General features: G+C 34.7%; 3 protein-coding genes across 3 annotated transcripts; 2 read left to right on the top strand and 1 right to left on the bottom strand.

The window, feature by feature from the left end:
- The first annotated feature begins 2,083 nt into the window (after positions 1-2,083).
- LOC144451705 (uncharacterized) lies at positions 2,084-2,737 on the top strand. Its single transcript, XM_078142608.1, has one exon. The coding sequence runs from the start codon at positions 2,084-2,086 to the stop codon at positions 2,735-2,737; it is 654 nt and encodes a 217-aa protein (XP_077998734.1).
- A 1,225-nt stretch (positions 2,738-3,962) lies between these two features.
- LOC144451378 (coiled-coil domain-containing protein 63-like) lies at positions 3,963-12,778 on the top strand. The gene is made up of 13 exons (XM_078142200.1): positions 3,963-4,037; positions 5,139-5,242; positions 5,718-5,817; positions 6,573-6,703; positions 7,541-7,722; positions 7,898-8,011; positions 8,336-8,591; positions 8,769-8,903; positions 9,519-9,601; positions 10,279-10,447; positions 10,699-10,862; positions 11,395-11,589; positions 12,252-12,778. Exons 2-13 carry the CDS (start codon positions 5,170-5,172, stop codon positions 12,366-12,368), a joined length of 1,719 nt encoding a protein of 572 aa, XP_077998326.1. The 5' UTR covers positions 3,963-4,037; positions 5,139-5,169; the 3' UTR covers positions 12,369-12,778.
- Positions 12,779-13,092: 314 nt separating this feature from the next.
- On the bottom strand, positions 13,093-20,603 carry LOC144451408 (urease accessory protein UreG-like). The gene is made up of 7 exons (XM_078142240.1): positions 20,494-20,603; positions 18,379-18,539; positions 17,310-17,434; positions 15,981-16,077; positions 15,284-15,431; positions 14,655-14,758; positions 13,093-14,120 (listed from the first exon to the last, which is right to left on the bottom strand). The coding sequence occupies exons 1-7, from the start codon at positions 20,552-20,554 to the stop codon at positions 13,998-14,000; spliced, it is 819 nt and encodes a 272-aa protein (XP_077998366.1). The 5' UTR covers positions 20,555-20,603; the 3' UTR covers positions 13,093-13,997.
- Between the last annotated feature and the right edge of the window lie 540 nt (positions 20,604-21,143).

Here is a 21,143-nt window from a genome sequence, read left to right as displayed (position 1 = left end):
AGGTGATTTATGGTTGGTGTAATATATAGAGCATTTGCCTGCTGTCTGCTCGGTATCGAAGTGAGTGAACGATTCAAAGTAGGGGGAGTTACAGACCCAGCCAGCGGACAGCTGCAGGCTAGAGGATGCATTTGCGAAACGTGTCTAATTGTCCTGATTAGTGAGGAATTCTTCACGTAGATTACACTAGATAAACACCTTGAATAGAAACTATCATTGACAATAGTTAATACCACACAACTACTAAGTGTAAACTTGGTAATCTAGTATACAACAATCACACAGATTAAGAATACTGGATACTCAGGAAAGAAAACAGAAGTTTGGTAACAAGGAACACAGGAGCTGTAGCAGTGTTAACAAATAAATAAGTAAATAAGTAAATAAAATTAACATACACAAACAATACATGGATGAATGGATGGATGAGAAAATTATGAAAATGTCATATTAAACATATGAATAACTATTACGTATATACACGGGCTGGATACTATTAAAATTGTGTGCTATGTTTCTAGCTACACACACACACACACACACACACACACACACACACACACACACACACACACACACACACACACACACACACACACATATATATATATATATATATATATATATATATATATATATATATATATATATATATATATATAGTTTTGGTAGTACTGGAACTCTTTCTTGGGTGTAACTCGGAGTTTCACGCATATTGCGTACAAGAGAGCTATCTAAACTGAACTTTGCCACCTATGAAGATCAATGGAAATGAAATCATACCTACAACTGAAGCAAGAAACCTTGGCACTATGTTTGATTCCTGTATGGACATGAAGAAGCAAGTGACACAAGTCTGCAAATCGTCATATTATCACATTAAGAACCCAAGAAAGAGTTCCAGTACTACCAAAACTATTATGCTCTGCCACTGCGGTATAGAGCACTGTCTTAGCAGATTGATACTCACCGAGTTACATACGCTCCTCCTCCAAGTCGAGCACTCTACTCAACCAGCTACCAGACCCAGAATGGAACAGCCACGAAAGGTAAACCTGAACTACTCTCTAAAGAACATTCCCCTCCCACCTTCGAACACTTACACAAAAAAACCAAGAAAGAGTTCCAGTACTACCAAAACTATTACGCTCTGCCACTGCGGTATAGAGCACTGTCTTAGCAGATTGATACTCACCGAGTTATATATATATATATATATATATATATATATATATATATATATATATATATATATATATATATATATATATATATATATATATATATATATATCGCTGTCCAATATCATGTAAGTTTAGAAACACAGTACATTATTTTAATAGTATACAGGCCCGTACTCTAGTTCTGGCTTGAGAGATTGGTATAGATTGGTTATTCACGTGTATAATTTTTTTTCATTTAATCACGCATACTTTACTTGTTTGCGTACTGTATGACTAAATATACATTACAAAAAATATTTGCATAAACTATTAGCACGCATTCATAGTTCTGAATAAAAATAAAACAACATTTTTAGTAATTTTGTAACAGTTTCACGTTCGTGAAAATCTGACAACTTCAGCAGATCTAGAGATGAATTAGCAGCAGGTGACTGACGACAAGTTGTGATCACCGATAAGCTTATCGAGATCTGTGTTCCGAATATCAATACTTCCCTTTTTTGCGTCTTATAATTATTCTAGTCAATGACAGATTTTATGTGAGAAGAATTTAAGAACTGCCATTATTAGAGAACAAAAGTTTAAAAATATTGTCCTTTACATTATATGATGTAATTGTGGAGATATCACCGGGAAGGGGGGGTGTATTCACAGTAAGGATATATCCACTGGGCGACATTATTAGCCAACACAACCTTGAATTATGCCTGTATGCAGATATAATATATATTTCACTGTATTAAAGTTTCAAAATCAAGGATCTCAACATTACCATTTCACGTATGGAGAACTGTGTATCATATATTCATGAGTGGATGACGGATAATCTCCTAAAGTTAAATGCTGACAAGACGGAGGTGGTGTATTTTGGGTCTCGTCAAAACTGAACTTTGCCACCTATGAAGATCAATGGAAATGAAATCATACCTACAACTGAAGCAAGAAACCTTGGCACTATGTTTGATTCCCGTATGGACATGGAGAAGCAAGTGACACAAGTCTGCAAATCGTCATATTATCACATTAAGAACATTGGTAAAATCAGAAAATATCTCACAGATGATGCAGTCAAACTACTAGTCCATGCCTTTGTTACATCCAGGGTAGATTATTGCAACAGCTTATTGTATCGTATTCCTCTCAGCAGTATAAGGAAACATCAGCTTGTACAGAACACTGCTGTTCAATTTATCACCAAAACCAGAAAGTATGACCACATTACTGGAGTTCTTCAAAACCTCCACTGGCTTCCAATATCTGAACGGGTTGAATTCAAGGTACTTCTGATCGCATATAAAGCACTACATGACACGGCTCCACCATACATATCCCAGCTTCTGAAGTTTTATGAACCCAGTTGTAATCTACGCTCTAAGTCCAAGCTACTTGTCGAAATTAATCCGGTAAAATCATCGTATGGGAAACGTGCTTTCTCCAATGCTGCAGCAGTCTTATGGAACAGTCTGCCTCTTGACATCAGACAGTGTTATGAACTATCGTGTTTTAAAACTAAAGTGAAGACTCATCTGTTAAGAAAAGCATTTTTAACATAAGTGACTTTTCTTTAATATTTTTTTTTTGCTTTTATTACAGGTGACACTTTCTAGTGACTTTTTACCAGTGATTCTTATTTATCATTAGTGACTTCTAGAAGTGACTTTTTGCTATCACAAGTGACTTTTATTGCAAGTGACTCTTTAATAGTGACTTTTTTATTTAGTATTTTTTAATTTATTACAAGTGACGTTTTATAGTGACTTTTTACCAGTAATTCTTGTGTATCATTAGTGACTTTTATTACATGGAACTCTTTAAATTGTCAGAAAACATGGACACGGACTACGTAAGGGACCGGTCAGTTTCTTCAGCCTGGGGGGGGGGGGGGCGGTGGATTGGTAGGGGGGTCACCCTGTTTTTGTAATTGGCAGTGGGGGGAGGGGGTCATGCTGTTTTCAAAATTGCGGATAGGGGGGTCATTGTGTTTTAAATTGTGATGGAAGAAAAAAATCCTTTCTACAATGGCATATAGCCTTGTCTGAAATGTGGTACATGTCAATATTTGTTCTTGTCCCTGTTTCTTACATGCATTCTTTAATATTACTGATTAGTTCAAACATAACTATACATATACATATACATGTATTACCTAGCTACCACACTAGTTACAGAACATGTCATGTAAATGCTTGGCTGTTTCACAATCAATGCTTCACTTATATTGCAGTTTGGGGCAAAAGTGAACTTGTGACCTGAAGGTTTCGTAATGGCAATTTTCATAGATAGTTTATAAATAAAGTTAATCTAAATTGTTCTACTCGTCATGTTATTGACACTACAAATCACCACATCTCATCAGATTCCAGTTTCTATTATACACTAGGTATGACCACCTAAAGTTCTCTAACATACCGGTGACTTTATTATACATATATTAATGCCCCTATACTAATGTTACATGTCTATTTTATGTGATATAGGAAACTTATTTAAAACGTACATTTAGGTTAGCTTTTCGAAGCTTGGAAATATTACCTCAAAGGTTATGAATAACCTAAACATTGCCTTAGTATCTCAAGCAAAAAACTCCATATCTGCCAGGGGAAAACCCCAAGGACTTCCTCACCCCCAGAGGTCACTCATGCATTCAACCAACAATCAGATGCACCAACAACCTTTTTACATGTCCGGTGCCCAAGTTGTGCGCCCTCAAAGGCTCAGATTTAATGGTTGAGGGCGCTGTTCTGTTTAGATTGATCGTCACTCATGACAACGTGAATAAAAAACAATAATCGCCAGACAGCCATTTTGTTGACGCTAGGAGACAGAATCCAAACACTCTCTGAGCTGATTTTGGTGAGTATCAATGCATTTTCTAATTTTTGTGTGTCACCTGCAAAACATTTGCAAAGAATAAATACAAGCATCTGTGATTTATAAGAGGGAACGACTAGTTAACGAGCTTGGGCCCCCAATAATGGGAAACGAGAAATCATATCCAGTTTTTAAAGGTTTTTTACTCACTCGACGTCAACACACTAACAACAGTAATTTAATGGTAACATGACTTGTACGATTTTGCCATATGTTCAATTTTGTTGATGTATTTAATGGCTGAAATCCAATTGTATAAGTGCAAGTGTATACACCATGCCCGTTGCATATGTTTTCGAATGTGTTCGAAATAGGTCGTTCGATATGCGAGATCTCGTTTTCGAAGTGTCTCGGTGATAATGATATCGCACAGAATTTCTGAAAGCACAGAAAATATGCATAAAATGTAATGTTAACATGATTTTTAAAATGACGGATGAAATATATTATAGTGAATAGTGCTTAGATATTTTATATGAAAGTGTGTCTGTCTACATATTTTCTAAACGAAATCGCAGTAAGACCAGGGCCAAGGGTAGGCCAGGGCCATTTCGAGAGAAAGTTAACCAACAAGGCGATAACCCACTGTGTGAGGGACTGGTCATTGAACCGTCTGGAGAAAATATAAGTCGTTATTTTATAGTTATTATCTAATTTTTCACGTTTCAAACGATTTCAAATGAATCGAAAGTGATTGATTATCTTCGTCGTCTCAATTTAATATAAAGATGAAATGAGATATTACATCAGAAAAGGAAAGTTTAGATAGTAAACTGTAACATTTCGGTATTGTCTGTGATGAGACAATTTCACCAACAGTGATAAATACAACAGTGATGCACACTTGGATAGTAGGTTCTGTGTGTTAATGTAATTGATACTGTTCAGGTATTAACCACTTTGTAAGTGAACTACATCATAACTAGTTAAGTTTACACCTACCTGAGTTCTCTTGTATTTGTTGAGATAAACATTATTTAGCAATATTTTATGTGATCTAGATTACACCCAGGGAGTCTTTCCAATATTGATAGATGTTATTTGTAGACATAGTTTTATTGATATTTTGTTTTTCTTCTTCAGATTTGTTGTTACTTGACAGACACAATCCAGGATGCCACGTGGTGGACCTCGATCGGCAAGTCGCCGATCAGACACAAGTGACATAGATGCTGACCAACAACTAGGTAAGCCTGGCCATGTCCTGTATATCTGTGTTCTATTTCTGTTCTTTAAAATAGTTAATATTAAGGTTGTACTGTGGTAGCACCACTAAAGCACAACATATTTCACGCAATGTCAATAACATATCTTCAAAATATTGTAGAAATTTCTTATGTGGGGGTGGGTGTGTGTGCATGACATATACAGTCTCCACTGTACTATAAACACTGATTATTTTGAACTATTTGAACACAATCAACAGAAGAAAGAAGAATATGTGTTTTGCCATCAGTTGTTTACGAATGTTTCTATTGCCTTTCTATTTTTGACAAAATCTCTAATTGTAATGTCATCAGCTTAAAGGAAGACTCTCACAAAATTATTCAGGAAAAGAAGTTCAATCTTACCAAACTAAAGATTGTGGTTCCCAGAGTTATTACCTTTTTCCTAGAGATTCACTCATGTTCTAGTTTCTGAAAATGTTGTGTTTCTTTTCAGCTGAGACTGAATTGGCCAAGTTACAGCGCCAGTATCGTATTATGGAAGGTGATCGTAACGCTTACAATATAGAATCTCAGGATATCATCCGTAGACAAATGTAAGTCATTACTAGTTATATCTTCATAGTATTCCTACGACAAAAATCACCAAAATTTATGTCTGAAATAGTTTTTTAAGACAGATTATTGAGTCTATAATATAGTGAGAGAATACAGACAGTGACTATATATTGTTAGTTTTACATGGTTCAAGTATTATAACATATTTTCTTAATACCATCTTATGTCAAAAAGTTGATCAAACTAAAAGTTTTCCCTCAACAAAATAAGGGGGGGGGGATCAGTAGTTCAGTGTAGGGTAAAAAACAATTTTTTTTACTTAAGGGGGTGGGGGTGGGGAGTTGAGCCATTGGCATTGTGGTAGTTCTCATCCTACAAAATCAATTTTACTTTTAATGGATGTTTTGTACTTCTAAATACAAATATTTCTTTTTAAAAATGTCAAATTGAGAAATGGGAGAATTTTTTGCTATAGTAAATGTATGGCACTAAAATAAAGTAAAGTGTCAACAAAAGAACTATTTTTTACTCACTACATACTCGATTTATATTCATAGCATTACATACTACTACATACTGATTTGAAATTGATTGTGCTGGCTGCAATGATTGTCAATTTTGGCCAATTTAGTTGGGGGGGGGGGGGTCGGGGGGGGGGGGTCTGAGGCCTAAGTATAAGAATGTAGTTTATTATTGTACATTGAACTATTGATCTTACCCCTAACATACCCAGGATGCAATGCAATTTTGCTATTATTCTTATTTCATAAGTTTTATGTCATTTTCCCTCCAGGGCTGAGATCAAGAAACTGGATTCTGAGAAACAAGAATTATTGAAAGATTTACAGCTATCTGACAGTAATACAAATGTTTCTAAAGATGATAACAATGTTCAAAGATTACAAAATCTATGTGAGGAGAGAGGTAAGTTATAGCAAATGGACAAGGAAAATATTATGTTATTGAAATATATATTGCCGTACAGTGTGTGTGTGTGTGTGTGTGTGTGTGTGTGTGTGTGTGTGTGTTTGTGTGTGTGTGTGTGTGTGTGTCTATTTGAAATGGAGTAGGTAATTCAAGCCCAGTCTTGTAAACAAATTCCATCTTCAATTCATAGAAATACATTCCAACTTTTGTTGAGAGAGATCAGTCAATAGTAGATATTCTGATGAGATTGCACTCTGGAAAACCAGTGTTAGTATTTTTCAGCAGATATATAAAATGATGGCCATCAGTTGAATTTGTGTTGCCTTTAATATACATGTATATTCCTTGTTATGTATCAGATCAAATGACATGAAAGCCGGGACTGACAGGATTGGATACTAGGAGTAGTGTACCAGGGATGTAGAGTAGTTTTAGTATAACCTGTTAAATAGTACTTATAGACAGAAAACTATTGTGGTGTGGGAGGGGGTTTCTCCCCCTCCCACGGTGTGTGAATTTTTCATTTAGAAAACCAAAACTAGGCCTCTCCTAGCACTATTTTGACAGAATTTTACCAATTCAATTGTTGATGTCACCCAATATTATTGAAGTACGGAACAATTGTCAGTGAATAATTGTGTGATAGCAACAAAAACACTAAAATATTTTACCATAAATTCTAAAGATTTCAGAGTTTTTGGGACCAATTTCTGTAAATATATCCATTTTCATAGCCGGAAATTTATGACTGACAACTGGTTGTTTTAAGTGATATTTTGTTATTTTCTACATAACTGCATACATACTTATTAATATGATTTGTTTATGTTACAGATGACTATGAGAAAAAGATCAATGAGGAGAAAGAGAAACAAAAAGAACTGGATTCTCAGATGACAGGAACTGAGAGAGATCTGAAGAAACAACACAAACAGATGGGTGGTGTACACGCCAGTGCCGCACATACTAAACAAACTATGAAGAACATACATGTATTAGAAAATAGACTGGATAAGGTAAAATATATACTTTGGATCAGTTGTTAAAAGTTTTGAAACATTATTTGAAGAGTTCTGTATAGATCTCTCACAGTGTCTCAGATTCTGTGTTTTATTGTCTACATTAACAAGTAAAGTAACAATAATTCCTTGGATGATTTTTCATTATTTTATTTCTTTTTCATTCACATAGGCAAATAAGAAGTTCAATCAGCTGTTGACAAAGAATGCTGATCTAAGAGTGGAAATTGATAGTTTAAGAGTAGAGAAAGCTCGTTTTGATAACATCAGTAAAAAACTTGAAAAGGTGAGTAATGTAGTTACTATACATGGTAGTGCAGTAATAGTGTTATAATGTAGATACAGGGTAATACCTTCATCAATTCTCAGTACCTGCAGTAGATTTATACCTTATTACATTTTAGAGGGTCAAAATATAACAAGAAGGTCGACTTATTCTTACGCTCATGTATAGTAATACATGTGAAGCACATGGAGTGGAAATTATGGTGTCGACCAAGAAATCAAATGTTCATTAATTTTATGATGTGCCTAGGCAGTAATATTCTATTTCAGGTACCAAGAATTTTTAGCTTTAAGTTAAATTTTGGTTTTCTTGAAAACTTTCTAGGAACACCAAGACTTGAAGAATGAGATAGGAGAGGTGATAGATCAGTCAACAACGGCGTATGACCAACGTGATGAAGCACAGGCTAAAATGATGTTACTGAAAGAGAAAGCTGATAAGGATATGACACAGCACAATGCTGAAATGAAGGAATTACAGCGTATTATTGACCATGACCGTAAACTACGTGAATTTATGATGATTAAGAGTAAAGAACGGGAAGAGGATGAATACTTGAGGGCTATGAGAATGAAGCGAGGTAGGTGTATTTGGAATTTTGGTCAATTAATGTGTTTCCATGGCAATTATAAAGTATATACTCAAAACCTAAATGTGTATTAGAAGTGTAAAAGTTACAAGTACTTAATATTGATGATTTGCAATTGATATACATGTTCAGATCAAATTTGTAAATTTTGAATTATTGTGTTTACAGAATCTGATGAAGCAGAACGTAAACGAAAGCAGCGTCAAGAAGATTCCATCGAAGCTTATGAAGATGCCTTTGAGAGGATAAAGGAGATCACTGATGAAGATGATTTGGACAAATTGGTCAACAAATTCATTGAAGGTAAAGACAAATTGGGATATTTTCCCTGGAAAATTTCAGTTCAAATTATTGTGTATTTTCAATGGTTGTACCCACAAATCACTGCAGTAACAAAATAGTTTTGATCGTAGATAAACTTTGGGTTCTTTAATCAGCTGACTTGGCAGTTTTAGTTTGGATCTATGTCATTGCAATGTCAGATATTAGAGGGCAGTGTTTTTATGAAAGGTCCATTGTGATTCTTTTAACTCAAGAGGGCATTGTTTTTATGAAAGGTCCATTGTGATTCTTTTAACTCAAGAGGGCATTGTTTTTATGAAAGGTCCATTGTGATTCTTTTAACTCAAGAGGGCATTGTTTTTATGAAAGGTCCATTGTGATTCTTTTAACTCAAGAGGGCAATGTTTTTATGAAAGGTCAATTGTTTTCTTATTTTGAACACCAGAGGGCACTATTTATTGAAAGTACTGGCGTTTCTTAAAATTATGAAAGAGCCCGTATATTTCACAAATTGAAATGTTAAGGTAATCAGTGCTATGGCTTTGTCAGAAAACAACTTTAGACAGATAAAAGTGATTGAATTTAAGTACAAATTATGTATTATTGACTAATTTGTTATAATTTATCTGTTTCTAGTTGAAGACCGTAACTTTGCTCTGTTCAACTATGTCAACGAACAAAACAATGAAGTTGAATTACTCCAAGAACAGATTGCTGAGGTGAGTATTGATTGTAGTTACACAAACCAGACAGATATTCATTTGTCAAGTATCATTTTTTCTTCAAAAATTATATATGCAGTTTGATTTTGAAAGTTATGATAGCTTCACTAACTAATAATCAGGTCACATATGATATGATAAATAGTAATAACCTGTGTCAAGTCTCTATAATTATTATTAACTCAAGTAAAGTCATTAAAGTTATAATTTACTTGTGGTCAGGTCATTTAGGTGTTATTGATTTGTGTCATCAAGTTTTCTAAGTTTTCTCAAAAAACAATTATTTTGGCAAGTGCAGTAATCTGGTTAACCTTTTAGTAAGACATCAGATCTGCACTTTATGGATTGCTGATTAACACTGAAAGTTGATAAGATAATATTAGTTGTTAGTAGTACCTCTGTATACTGCCCTCAGTGGCAGCCTGTAGCTTTAGGGGTCAGGCAGCTAGCTGGACCCTGGATTTACTTGAAGTATGCCCTTAAGTTCCTCAGTACAAGTTGTATATGTGTGAGATATGATGTACGATGATGACCTGGTTTCCTTTTACCATGTGATCTGTGTCAGGTCATTATATTTGTTAATGACTCATGATGAATATATATTATTATTACAGCATTTTAGCCAATTAAAAATGAAGTCATTATGAATATCTATTATTGTATCCCCCTTGTAGATCCAAGATGAGATTGAGAAGTTTGAAAGCCAAGGATCTGCCATGGAGGAACAACGTAAGGCAATCTTGAAAGATTTGGAACATAAACAGAATACAGCATCTAAGGATGCAGATGAGTTTGATTCCAAATGCAAGGGTATTAGCAAGATATTAGACCAGTTGAAAGCAGGTAAGTTGAATTTGTACAGTCTTTGGTATAGTGCAGTGCAGAACATTGATTTTGATGACTTGGGTTTTGATATTGGTTGATGACTTGAAATGATGAGCACTATATATGAGATCAGTTAAGTTAAGACATTATTGGCACTCTGACATTTTGGATCTGTTGCATAATCCACTAGTCTGTTGAACTATTTTATTATCTTTGATCATTTTTGTTCATTATTCACATTAATTCTAATTCATTGCTTGTCATTGTAGGTATTGACTCTCTGTTCACCAAGATTAACTGTGACCGTTCTGCCATCAATGATATGTTGGGAAGTGCAGCCGGTGTACAAGATGATAATATGATGATGTATTTGGGAATTGTTGAACAAAAAACCAATGAATTGTTATCAGTGCAGTCATATGTACAATCCAAGGTAAGTACTACAGACTTATATTGCTGATACATTTACACTAGGGGACAATACAGTGTCCTATTGCTGGTACACTTACACATTTGGGAATACGGTTCATATTACTGGCATGCTTACACTATACAGATTCCTATTGCTGGTACACTTACACATTTGCGTCAGTACATGCTCTTGTTTTCCTTCATTCTTGAATAATAATATCATGTACAATTTAATTGAGACATTGTGTCAGTGCTTGTTTAGAAGTTGTACTGTTTTGTAAAATTATCTGAAAGTCCTAAGACTTCATGATGATATATACTTCAGTGTGAAACATGTTTACTACTGAACAGCGCCATCTAGTGGCTGGTCTTACCTTCTTGAGTGATGGCCGTATTTACATTTCAGATCACTTTCAAACCAGCCTTAAAATTTCTAATGTAGAGTTTCAATTCATTGGATTTTGGCTATTTTTTGAAGAAATGAAAATGAAAGCAGTTCCATGTATCATATGTTCAGATCCTAATGGTTCTATTTAATCTTCTTAAATACACAGCAGGAGTATGACCGTCCAGTTGATGTTAAAACACCAGGTTTATTGGGTGAAGGTCCAGCACCTCCTGTCCAACCATTAGCCATTGTAGCGCCCTCTACAGGTGATGATTATGACAGTGATGCAGATTCACAAATGAGTGATGAAGATAACAGACCACTTACAGAAGCAGAAATAAAACGGAAAATTATGAAACACGTAAGTTTAATTTTCCATCTCTGAAATGATTATCTCATTTGTTGAAGTTATTATATAAGACAGGATACCACTATTGGTAACGTAGGATGTCGAGTTTGGTTGGGTTGGGTTGGATGGAGTTTGGTTGGGTTGGGTTGGGTTGGATGGAGTTTGGTTGGGTTGGGTTGGGTTGGGTTGGGTTGGATGGAGTTTGGTTGGGTTGGGTTGGGTTGGGTTGGGTTGGATGGAGTTTGGTTGGGTTGGGTTGGATGGAGTTTGGTTGGGTTGGGTTGGGTTGGGTTGGATGGAGTTTGGTTGGGTTGGGTTGGGTTGGGTTGGATGGAGTTTGGTTGGGTTGGGTTGGATGGAATTTGTTTGGGTTGGGTTGGGTTGGGTTGGATGGAGTTTGGTTGGTTGGGTTGGGTTGGGTTGGGGCTGGAGGATTTGAATATCACATAAGATACATATTTGATCAAATTGATGGTATTCTGAAATATAGAAAGAGAAAATATGAAATCATAGAGTAATCTTTCATGACACAAATATTATGTAAATGTACAGTTATACTGCACATTTTCATTTTAAAAAAAAGTATTTTATCTCAGCAGTAGATTTCATCCACTTTATTCTTTACCATATTCATCCTGTCTGATATATGCTGTTTGTCTTCATCTTTGTTCCAGGTTTATAAAAAAGAAGCTGCCCAAGCAAAACGGGGTTTCACATACGATTTATCAGGGGCCAAAGAATTGAAGACCAAATCTAAACCACCAGAGACCAAACGTGGTGGCAAACACTAAGAAGCTGTGTGACCTCTAACTTCTGACCTTTGAACTCCAACCTTTGTATATGGTTTAATTCAATGACCTGGCGTAGGTCACCATTTGTATCGTACAAAACAGTTCATCTCGGCAAATGGTTTGTGATATACAACTAACTTATCTCTACTTGACATTCCTAATGAATTCAAGAAGCAATATGGATCTGAATTCCTAGATAATTGCATTACGAATCTGAATTGGATTACATTAGGAATATGAATCTGAATCCAGGTCAACACTGTAAATAAATGTACGTTATTTCTGTACCTTTGAGATTTAAATTCGATGTATTAAAAAAAAAGATTTTGTTTGCCTAGCCTGTGAGTTGTATATTACCAATTAATGTGTATTAGTATACATCAAGTCCCATGGTTAAATAAAATATTTTCTGAACTTTACTATAAATCAAGTTTTATGAGTTTCTTTGTCCTGTGTGCCTGTTTGATTGGTTAAAGTAGTTAAGTCATCATTAGCATATCTGTGATGATTAGTTATCATTAGTTTAACTGCGTTAACTGGTTAGCTGATTTTACGGACCTTGGTAGTATGGCTTACAGGCCCTCCAGTCGGAGGTCAGGTCCTAATGTCGTACAACCCATTATGGGGTCTGTAAAGATCTTGTTAATTTATGGTAGGGACTTAAAAACCTTAAATAATAAATCAGAAGACACATGTATTTGTACTGTAAATACTACATTTTTAATCAAAACCAAATTTTTGCTTATAACATGGAAGAAAGAAAAACATGATAAAGTTGTTATCAGTAATCCTCTTTCTCCCAACTTGTACATACTTTTGTACAAACAATCATCCCCTTGCAAGAAAGAGGATTAATTTGTCTTTTGTCATCATATTGTCTATTCATGTTGTTCAACAGACTTCTACAAGTACCTTTTAAAAATTACAACAAAAAATGTCTAAACTCAGCTTGTGCCCAATATTTCACATGATCTGATAATTATTATTGCTGACTGACAGACAAAAGAAATAACCCCACATCATTTATTTATATGCTATTTAACCTGAAGAAAGAAATTAACATTAGATATTTCTGAGGAATGACATTGAAGTAATTATATTGATATATTCATACAGCATATGGAATGTGATCTGAATACATTCAGCTAATGTATAGTTTAACTTTTTATTCTGCAAGTATTTCTTTCATATTTGTCCTAAATCTGATGTTGATGAACTTGATTTGGTTTTGTGTTGTCCTTAAGATCCTCATTTGTTTATTTGTTGAGTATTTGTCTTCTCCAAAGAGAATATAAATGATAAACACGTTAGCTGTCGTCTCTCCTCCACCACCCCACACACAGTTGCTGTCGTCTCTCCACCACCCCATGCATACTCCTTGACTTTGACTTTAATAACCAGATTGATAGATTGATGTGCCTTGTGAGTTGATAAATGTGCAGCACATGACAACAAACAAAGCTTTTCAAGTTCAAATGATGACTAGCTAGATGTTAAATTGGACCAATGCTGCAAGTTTCCTCACATAAAATATCTAACATGATTGCGTGTCACAAACCTAAAGGATAATTCTAAGTATGAATTCACTATGTGTCTTTTTCTTGTATAGCAGTGTGTAAAGAATTGTGGTTATTTTTCTTGTACTGCTTTCAATATATGTTCTGCTACTAAATCAATGCCTTTCATGTGCTTAGCCTGGATAAATAATGTTGGTCCATTTTGTCTCATCAAATCAGCATCTCTCTGCATCACCTGATAAAAATATGTACAAAATACACCATTAGATGTAGAATTCATAAATATGCAAATTATCACAAATATGCAAATTTTAACAGGCAGATCTGTACAAATATGCAAATTGTAACAGGCAGATGTGTACAAATATGCCTCAGTGGCCATATTGGATTGTACAGCCATATTGGATTCTACGGCCATATTGGATTCTAAAATGACTAAATTTTGATATCATTTTGACCTCTACTTAAAAAATTTGTACAGTGACCACCCAGATCTTTTTTTAAATTGATTTTAACTGGGGTTTTCTTGAACAGTAACAGCAAACGTTTAAACAGTTTATTTCTGAGGTGCTTACAAAGTTAACTGAATTTTCATTACTTCTTTTTGAGTCCTGTACTGTATTTTACCTGCATTTGACATGTCTATACTATACCTGTATACACACACACTTAAATAATCTTGTGCATGGTTTTGGAAATTTGTTTGTTTAGTGGGTTCTATATTGAAAAAAAAAGAGATTTTGACAACTGTAAAACAAATGCCATTTACCTGTAAATCAGCACCAACAGCTTCAGCTAAATCAGTCTTATTTATGATAAGTAAATCACTTTGAGTTATTCCTGGTCCTCCCTTCCTGGGAATTTTATCTCCACCTACAGAATTATAAACATCAATCATTAAAATAAAGTACTAGTATGTTATAAACACCACTACTTATCATTGGTAAGCAATGGAGAGTGACTGATGATAATAATTTGATAACAGTGATAAGATAATTAGTCAGTTCTCAGAGTTAATGTATTTTATCTCACACTGAATGTACAATTACCTTTTTCCACATTTTATTACCTCATGTCACTATAATAAAATAATCTACTACTACTAGTACTACTCTTTTGATAATATAGATGATATAATTGGCCAATTCTAAAGGATACACTTGAATACCTAACTCTAATGATAATATAGATAATACATGTATAATCAATCAGTTCTCATTCTTGCAAACCAGAGCTCTTACTTCTTCTGTGACAGTGTGAAATAACGATAGAGCGTCTTGGACGGTGCCGTAAAAGAAGTTGTGGTTTACAACAAAACCAGTTCTCAACATACACTTTAACATCTACACTGTTGATTCTACAGATAATATAATTGCCCAGTTCTCAACAAACATTTACCTGCAACGTCGATAACATAGATAATATAATCTGCAAGTTCTCGACTATAATTAGCAGCTAAATTATCACCACCGGATTCTATGATTACCAATTCTGGGCTGAATTCCTTTGTGAGTTCTTTAATCACTTCCATATTTAGAGAATAGTCCTGTAAATGAACATAATGTACAATCTCAGGCTGGTATTCTGAACATTCATTGAGTCCACAATCCAACCATTGGTGGAATTCTACTATGTAATATACATGTATTAAAGTGGCCATAAGAATGAGGATTGCATATTTATTTTTAATTTTTAATTTATAGAACAATTTTATCATGGCTTCCTACTTGAAAATCAATGTGAAACTACATAGACTAAGTCTTTGTTTGTAAGTCGATAAATTGCAAAAAGCTAAAATATGTGTAAAAAGTTTGTTATTGTACGTACAATAACAAAGATTTTACACATTTATTAATCTTTTGCAATTTATTGAGTTACAAACAAGGACTTGGCATATGTTGTATGTATGTATTACAGTATAGAATACTTTTGGAGTATGCTTTTTTTTAAATGACTTCTGGACGGAATATCACATATTCCTACAGATTCTTTGAATCAAATTCTTGACTTTGATACGACAGGGCAAAACATAACAAAATGAATTAACTTTTGTGGTTCTCTAGTATATTGATACACTAAACAGTATATTGTTTACCTCTCTAATAGCTGCATGGGGACATCCACCAGTTTCTACTGCCCTCATACGTTCCTCGGGGAGAGCTTTGTTTCTCACAAGAAATTCCCAGTCCTCCCTTATAAAACAAAATATCAATATTTTTACTAAAAAAAAGTAGAAACTTCTCACGCTACAATCGATTGAGTTAAGGATTATAGACATATATATTGAATACAACAAAGGATTTTTGAACAAAGTTCGACATGTAGATTTTTGCCTATATGTAGGCCCCAAAAATATCCGCATTGTGGATAGGCACTTTTTGATTTGGACACATACTTTTTATTTCCTAGTGTCTAGTGGGAAACTTAATTTTTTTCATTATTTCAACTCCTCCTATTGATGTCATCTGGCACAGCAGGTATATTTAAAACACAGTAAATTAATCTGCAAACAATTTTTGGCTCTTGTTTCATTAATTTTAAGTCAACTATCAAATTCATATTCCCAAGTCTGTGATGCGTAAAGTGACACTGTCAAGATCAACAACAACTGAGATGAGTTCTCATCTAATTCCTACCCCCTGGTTTATAATCCAAACATTTCTGGAATATGATATTTCAAGTTTCTATCACACCCATTCTGGAAAGTCAGAGCACTTCTTAGTACCACTGGTATGTGGGTCATGGTGCTGTCTACAGGCCAGTCATTTAACAATGGTCAAACCACTCACACTAAACAACCTAAGTATGTCTAGGTTGGGGACGTTGTGTTTTATGTCTGAACATTAAAATAAGTACTGAGATAAAAACTTAGTTTTTATTTCAGTAAACTCCAACTACTAAATTTTAAATTGATGAAATAGGTGTAAGAAACCCTCATATACTAAAACTGTACAATCATACAGTGATATAGGATATTGTAATTTATTCAATTTTCAGAGTATTTGTTGTATTGTTACTATTTTAACAGTAAATTGTTGTTGGTAGAGTTGTTGTTGTTATTAGTTTTGTAATTGTTGTTGTTGTTGTTGTTGTTATTGTTGTTGTTGTTTACCATACTATACCCACTGAATGTATAGTTGTGTAAATTTAGTTACTATGGTTACTATTCTAATTGTTAATTCATTATCAAGTCCTATTTTACTCTGTTGTTTCTGTCAAAGTTATGTATGAAACTAGAGAGAGGATGAAATCTTTCATAATTTATAGCATGATTTATAACATCTTCTTTTAATTTTAAAACTTTGATTTATCAATTCTATTATGAGTGATAGATAGATAAATTAGTGGTCAAATAAGAAGGAACAAAATTTGTATTCTTTAAAAAAATGAATTTTTTGTACACGAGATTAAAGAATTAACTTACTTTGTGAAGATATCATTGGTAACAACACAAATACCATGTGATTCACGTAAGAGTTTACATAATGCCAAGACCAACGCTGTCTTCCCTGACCCCACAGGTCCACCAATACCAACGGTGAAAGCTCTCTGTTAATAAAAGAAATGAAAATATTGTCAATTTTGGATTCATTGAAAATAATCTGAAGACTTGCAGTTATTGAGAAAGTTGCCTTTCCACTAAATTACAGATGTACCAAACTACAGTATTTACACATACATAATTAAGTTTTCTAGAAAAAGTTACTAATTTAGAAACCTTGTGTATGTGATATTATTCTTAGTCTATGGTACTCCTAGTAGTACGCTATCTTAAGTAGCCCTGTACTTACACATAAGTCAGAAAAGTAGAAACTTTACTAGTCATAATAGAAGCCAAATAACGGCTAGACTGTAAGGTACATGTATGTTGTGTTGTTTCACCCTTATCTCTCTCTCTCTCTCTCTCTCTCTCTCTCTCTCTCTCTCTCTCTCTCTCTCTCTCTCTCTCTCTCTCTCTCTCTCTCTCTCTCTCTCTCTCTCTCTCCCCTCCCTCCCCCCTGTCTCTCTCTCTCTCTCTCTCTCTCTCTCTCTCTCTCTCTCTCTCCCCTCCCTCCCCCCTGTCTCTCTCTCTCTCTCTCTCTCTCTCTCTCTCTCTCTCTCTCTCTCTCTCTCTCTCTCTCTCTCTCTCTCTCTCTCTCTCTCTCTGGGAGGGGTTGACTGATGTGTGAGGGTGCCTCATCACTGTGTACTTTACAGACTAAATAATGGCTGCAGATCAAATTACTGCTGCATTATTAGCTAAAAACTGGCTGCGATAGTTGTTTCTTGACTGATTTAGCAAAATGTGGATATTTGACCAGAATGGCTACAAAATTGATACAGAATATGACTAAAAGTTGCATGGCTGTAAAATGGCTGAAAGTTGGCTGTAAAATGGCTAGAAATTAGCTGTAGAAATGACTGAAAGTTGTTCCTGAACAGTAACAGGTTCACATATACAGTGTGGTTTGACTAATTTACAGTCTATTATACATCAACAATTTAATAATTACCTGTTTCCAGTTCCCTCTGGTTACAGGTTTATCTCGATCAGTATATTTCCCTGGGTCTTCCATAATCTCATGTGTATGTCCGTGTTCATGTCCATGATCATGGCTGTGGGAATGGGAATGGCCATGTGAATGTTGATGAGTGGAAGGCCCCACATAGCCAGCTACAGTCAAACAATATGATATAAACAATAAATTAATATACTCAAATATTTCAAAAAGTTTTTTTTTAGAGAGAGAGAGAGAGAGAGAGAGAGAGAGAGAGAGAGAGAGAGAGAGAGAGAGAGAGAGAGAGAGAGAGAGAGAGAGACAGACAGACAGAGACAGACAGACAGACAGACAGAGAAACAGACAGACAGACAGACAGACAGACAGACAGAGAGAGACACAGACAGAGAGAGAGAGAGAGAGAGATTAAGTATATTGTGCATTGTTATAATTTTTCTATAAATGATATTTAATTCTTGTGTGTAGTAACCCCTATGTATATATATTGTCTAAAACTATGCATAATAATTAAGTAATTTGCATATTAATTATATTCATTTGTTTCTTTCTATTCATACTGTGAAACTACACGTCTAAAATTCAGCGCAATCTCAATACAAGTGTTACAGTTTCAACATCTTGACTGTAGGTTTGCTCAAGTCGCTTGACTTTTTTTTCATTCTTTATTTGAATACAAGGATTAAAAAAATCAGTTTGTATCTGAGTGCAAAGTATCATTTACTGCTGAAATTTGGGAACTTTATCAAACAAATGATTCAAAGTTTCCTTCTGACTTATTTGTTATTTCTAAGTCATTTAGTCTAGGTCCAGACAGGCCGTATTACGTACTCATTGTACTCCATTACTATCTCCAGTCTAGTCAAGGCAGTTACAAAAGGTGTTAAATTGTGGTGCTCGCCTGTAGTGAGTGAAGCACCAAGGGCGCATGTCAGTAGTACTCCATCACAAACTGACAGGCTGTCGTTATTGGACTGCACTGATATGCAAATGTCCAACCAGGACTCCACCTCCAGTCTGTTTAAACTAAAATCATGTGGGGACGCCATGACATCATCATGTTTATATGAACACGGTTGGGGTGAGCACAGAAATATGTGCTCGAACAACTGCCTTGACTAGACTGGAGATAGTAATGGAGTACATTGAGTACGTAATACAGCCAGTATGGACCTAGACTAAAGTCATTCAGACTGTTAAAGTATGGTTATGAATTGAAAGTAATACCAACATGTATTACTTTTTTAAAATACTTTTTGAATTATTTTTATTTTAACCGACAAACTGACCCATCATTTTGAAGGTACTTATACATAGAATTAAGTATGGTGCCCTAATAAATATCTTAGTAATTGGCTCAGTGGTTGCAACCCATCAATATTCATAATATATGAGAGGTAGTTACAGCCCTGAGTTTAGAAATCCTATAAATTTCCATCAAAGTTGACAGTCCAAACTATTGTAGTTTAAGCCTTTTGACCAAAAATATTTCACATTTTTAGACTCAGTAATTTGCATACAAAATCTTTAAAAAAAATATATTTTTCAACATCTCTACCAAATTTCAGACCAAATAATGTACATACATATGGTAGATTTCTTTTCACCAAGTGTAACATTTAGACCAAGTTTGCATTTTAACAATGGAGTCATTTTCTTTTGAACATTTTGTTCATCTAGAGTGTCATCCTGAGAACACACCAAAATTCACACCATTTGACCAAAACTATTTTTTTGACCCTAATTACTGAGCATCATCTTCTGAAGGTCATGACTCTACATATATAAAGCATACATTGCATTGCTCAAATTTACATAGTTACTTGTGTGTGTGTGTGTGTGTGTGTGTGTGTGTGTGTGTGTGTGTGTGTGTGTGTGTGTGTGTGTGTGTGTGTGTAAATTGAAAACAGTAGTAAGTGTTGATATCAATCAATCGACATGGCTTATGTGTGTTAATTTCATAGGGCCTAGCGTATCACATACACCTACAATGTACACCATGCGTCTTGTAATATAGTATAGTTGAGATAGAGAATGGTGATTACAAAATATTAAAAGAAAGTTGTTCCGTTTTCCTATTCTGTTGATAAACTCTCACTCCGAATCACTTACCCTTGATGAAGCTCACATTTTCCCCACTCGTGTGATCGGCGCCCTTTCCCGAGTCTGCCATTGCTGTTGATTTCTGGTCTAATGAAGCTGCACACTGCACTGTGTGATGTCGTCTCGTCTGCCCTACGACCTTGAGCTATTTGTATTATCAGACCCTGGTAAAGTTATACTGCACGTTACCTTATGTATGTGCATGTATGTTTTAGTTGGTTGTGTGTAAACAATTTGCATATATATAATAACCTCATTATATATATTTACTAGTTTGTTTCGGTGCCAAACACTTATTGCAGAAAATCCAATGAAGAAATGTACTTTTCTTATTAAACGTTTGCAATCAAGATTCTATTCTATTCTATTAGTATTATATTCCATTCTCTAAAGACATCCCATTTTAGCCTTATGCTTTATTGTAATTTGTTTTCAAGATATTTGTGAGAACATAGAAGTATCACGTCCATGGTGAGAAGTGTCTCAAAATTATTCTGAAAGTAACATAAAAGAGTGATAGGGCGAATCTGAATTCCCCCTGATAGACCCTACACAATAACTGTGGGCAGCATATGTTCAATGCTATGCCTCGCCACCTACCGTGTGGGAACATTTGTAAATTGTATTGATTCTCTGTTTACATTGCATTGTCAACATGT

The sequence above is a fragment of the Glandiceps talaboti genome, chromosome 21 (genome assembly GCF_964340395.1).
Source record: "Glandiceps talaboti chromosome 21, keGlaTala1.1, whole genome shotgun sequence".
Classification (NCBI taxonomy): Eukaryota; Metazoa; Hemichordata; class Enteropneusta; family Spengelidae; genus Glandiceps; species Glandiceps talaboti.
This window is presented reverse-complemented; position numbering and strand designations above follow the sequence as displayed.

What these genes read in the sequence shown, in the direction of transcription:
- LOC144451705 (XM_078142608.1), top strand. Translation starts at nt 2,084, where the DNA reads ATGAAGATCAATGGAAATGAAATCATACCTACAACTGAAGCAAGAAAC.
- LOC144451378 (XM_078142200.1), top strand. Translation starts at nt 5,170, where the DNA reads ATGCCACGTGGTGGACCTCGATCGGCAAGTCGCCGATCAGACACAAGT. An exon ending in GGCTATGAGAATGAAGCGAG is followed by an intron (nt 8,592 to 8,768) that starts GTAGGTGTATTT and finishes TTGTGTTTACAG; the next exon opens with AATCTGATGAAGCAGAACGT. An exon ending in ATTAGACCAGTTGAAAGCAG is followed by an intron (nt 10,448 to 10,698) that starts GTAAGTTGAATT and finishes TTGTCATTGTAG; the next exon opens with GTATTGACTCTCTGTTCACC.
- LOC144451408 (XM_078142240.1), bottom strand. Translation starts at nt 20,554, where the DNA reads ATGGCAGACTCGGGAAAGGGCGCCGATCACACGAGTGGGGAAAATGTG. An exon ending in AAATGTGAGCTTCATCAAGG is followed by an intron (nt 18,540 to 20,493) that starts GTAAGTGATTCG and finishes GTTTGACTGTAG; the next exon opens with CTGGCTATGTGGGGCCTTCC. An exon ending in CCCATGCAGCTATTAGAGAG is followed by an intron (nt 15,432 to 15,980) that starts GTAAACAATATA and finishes GTTCATTTACAG; the next exon opens with GACTATTCTCTAAATATGGA.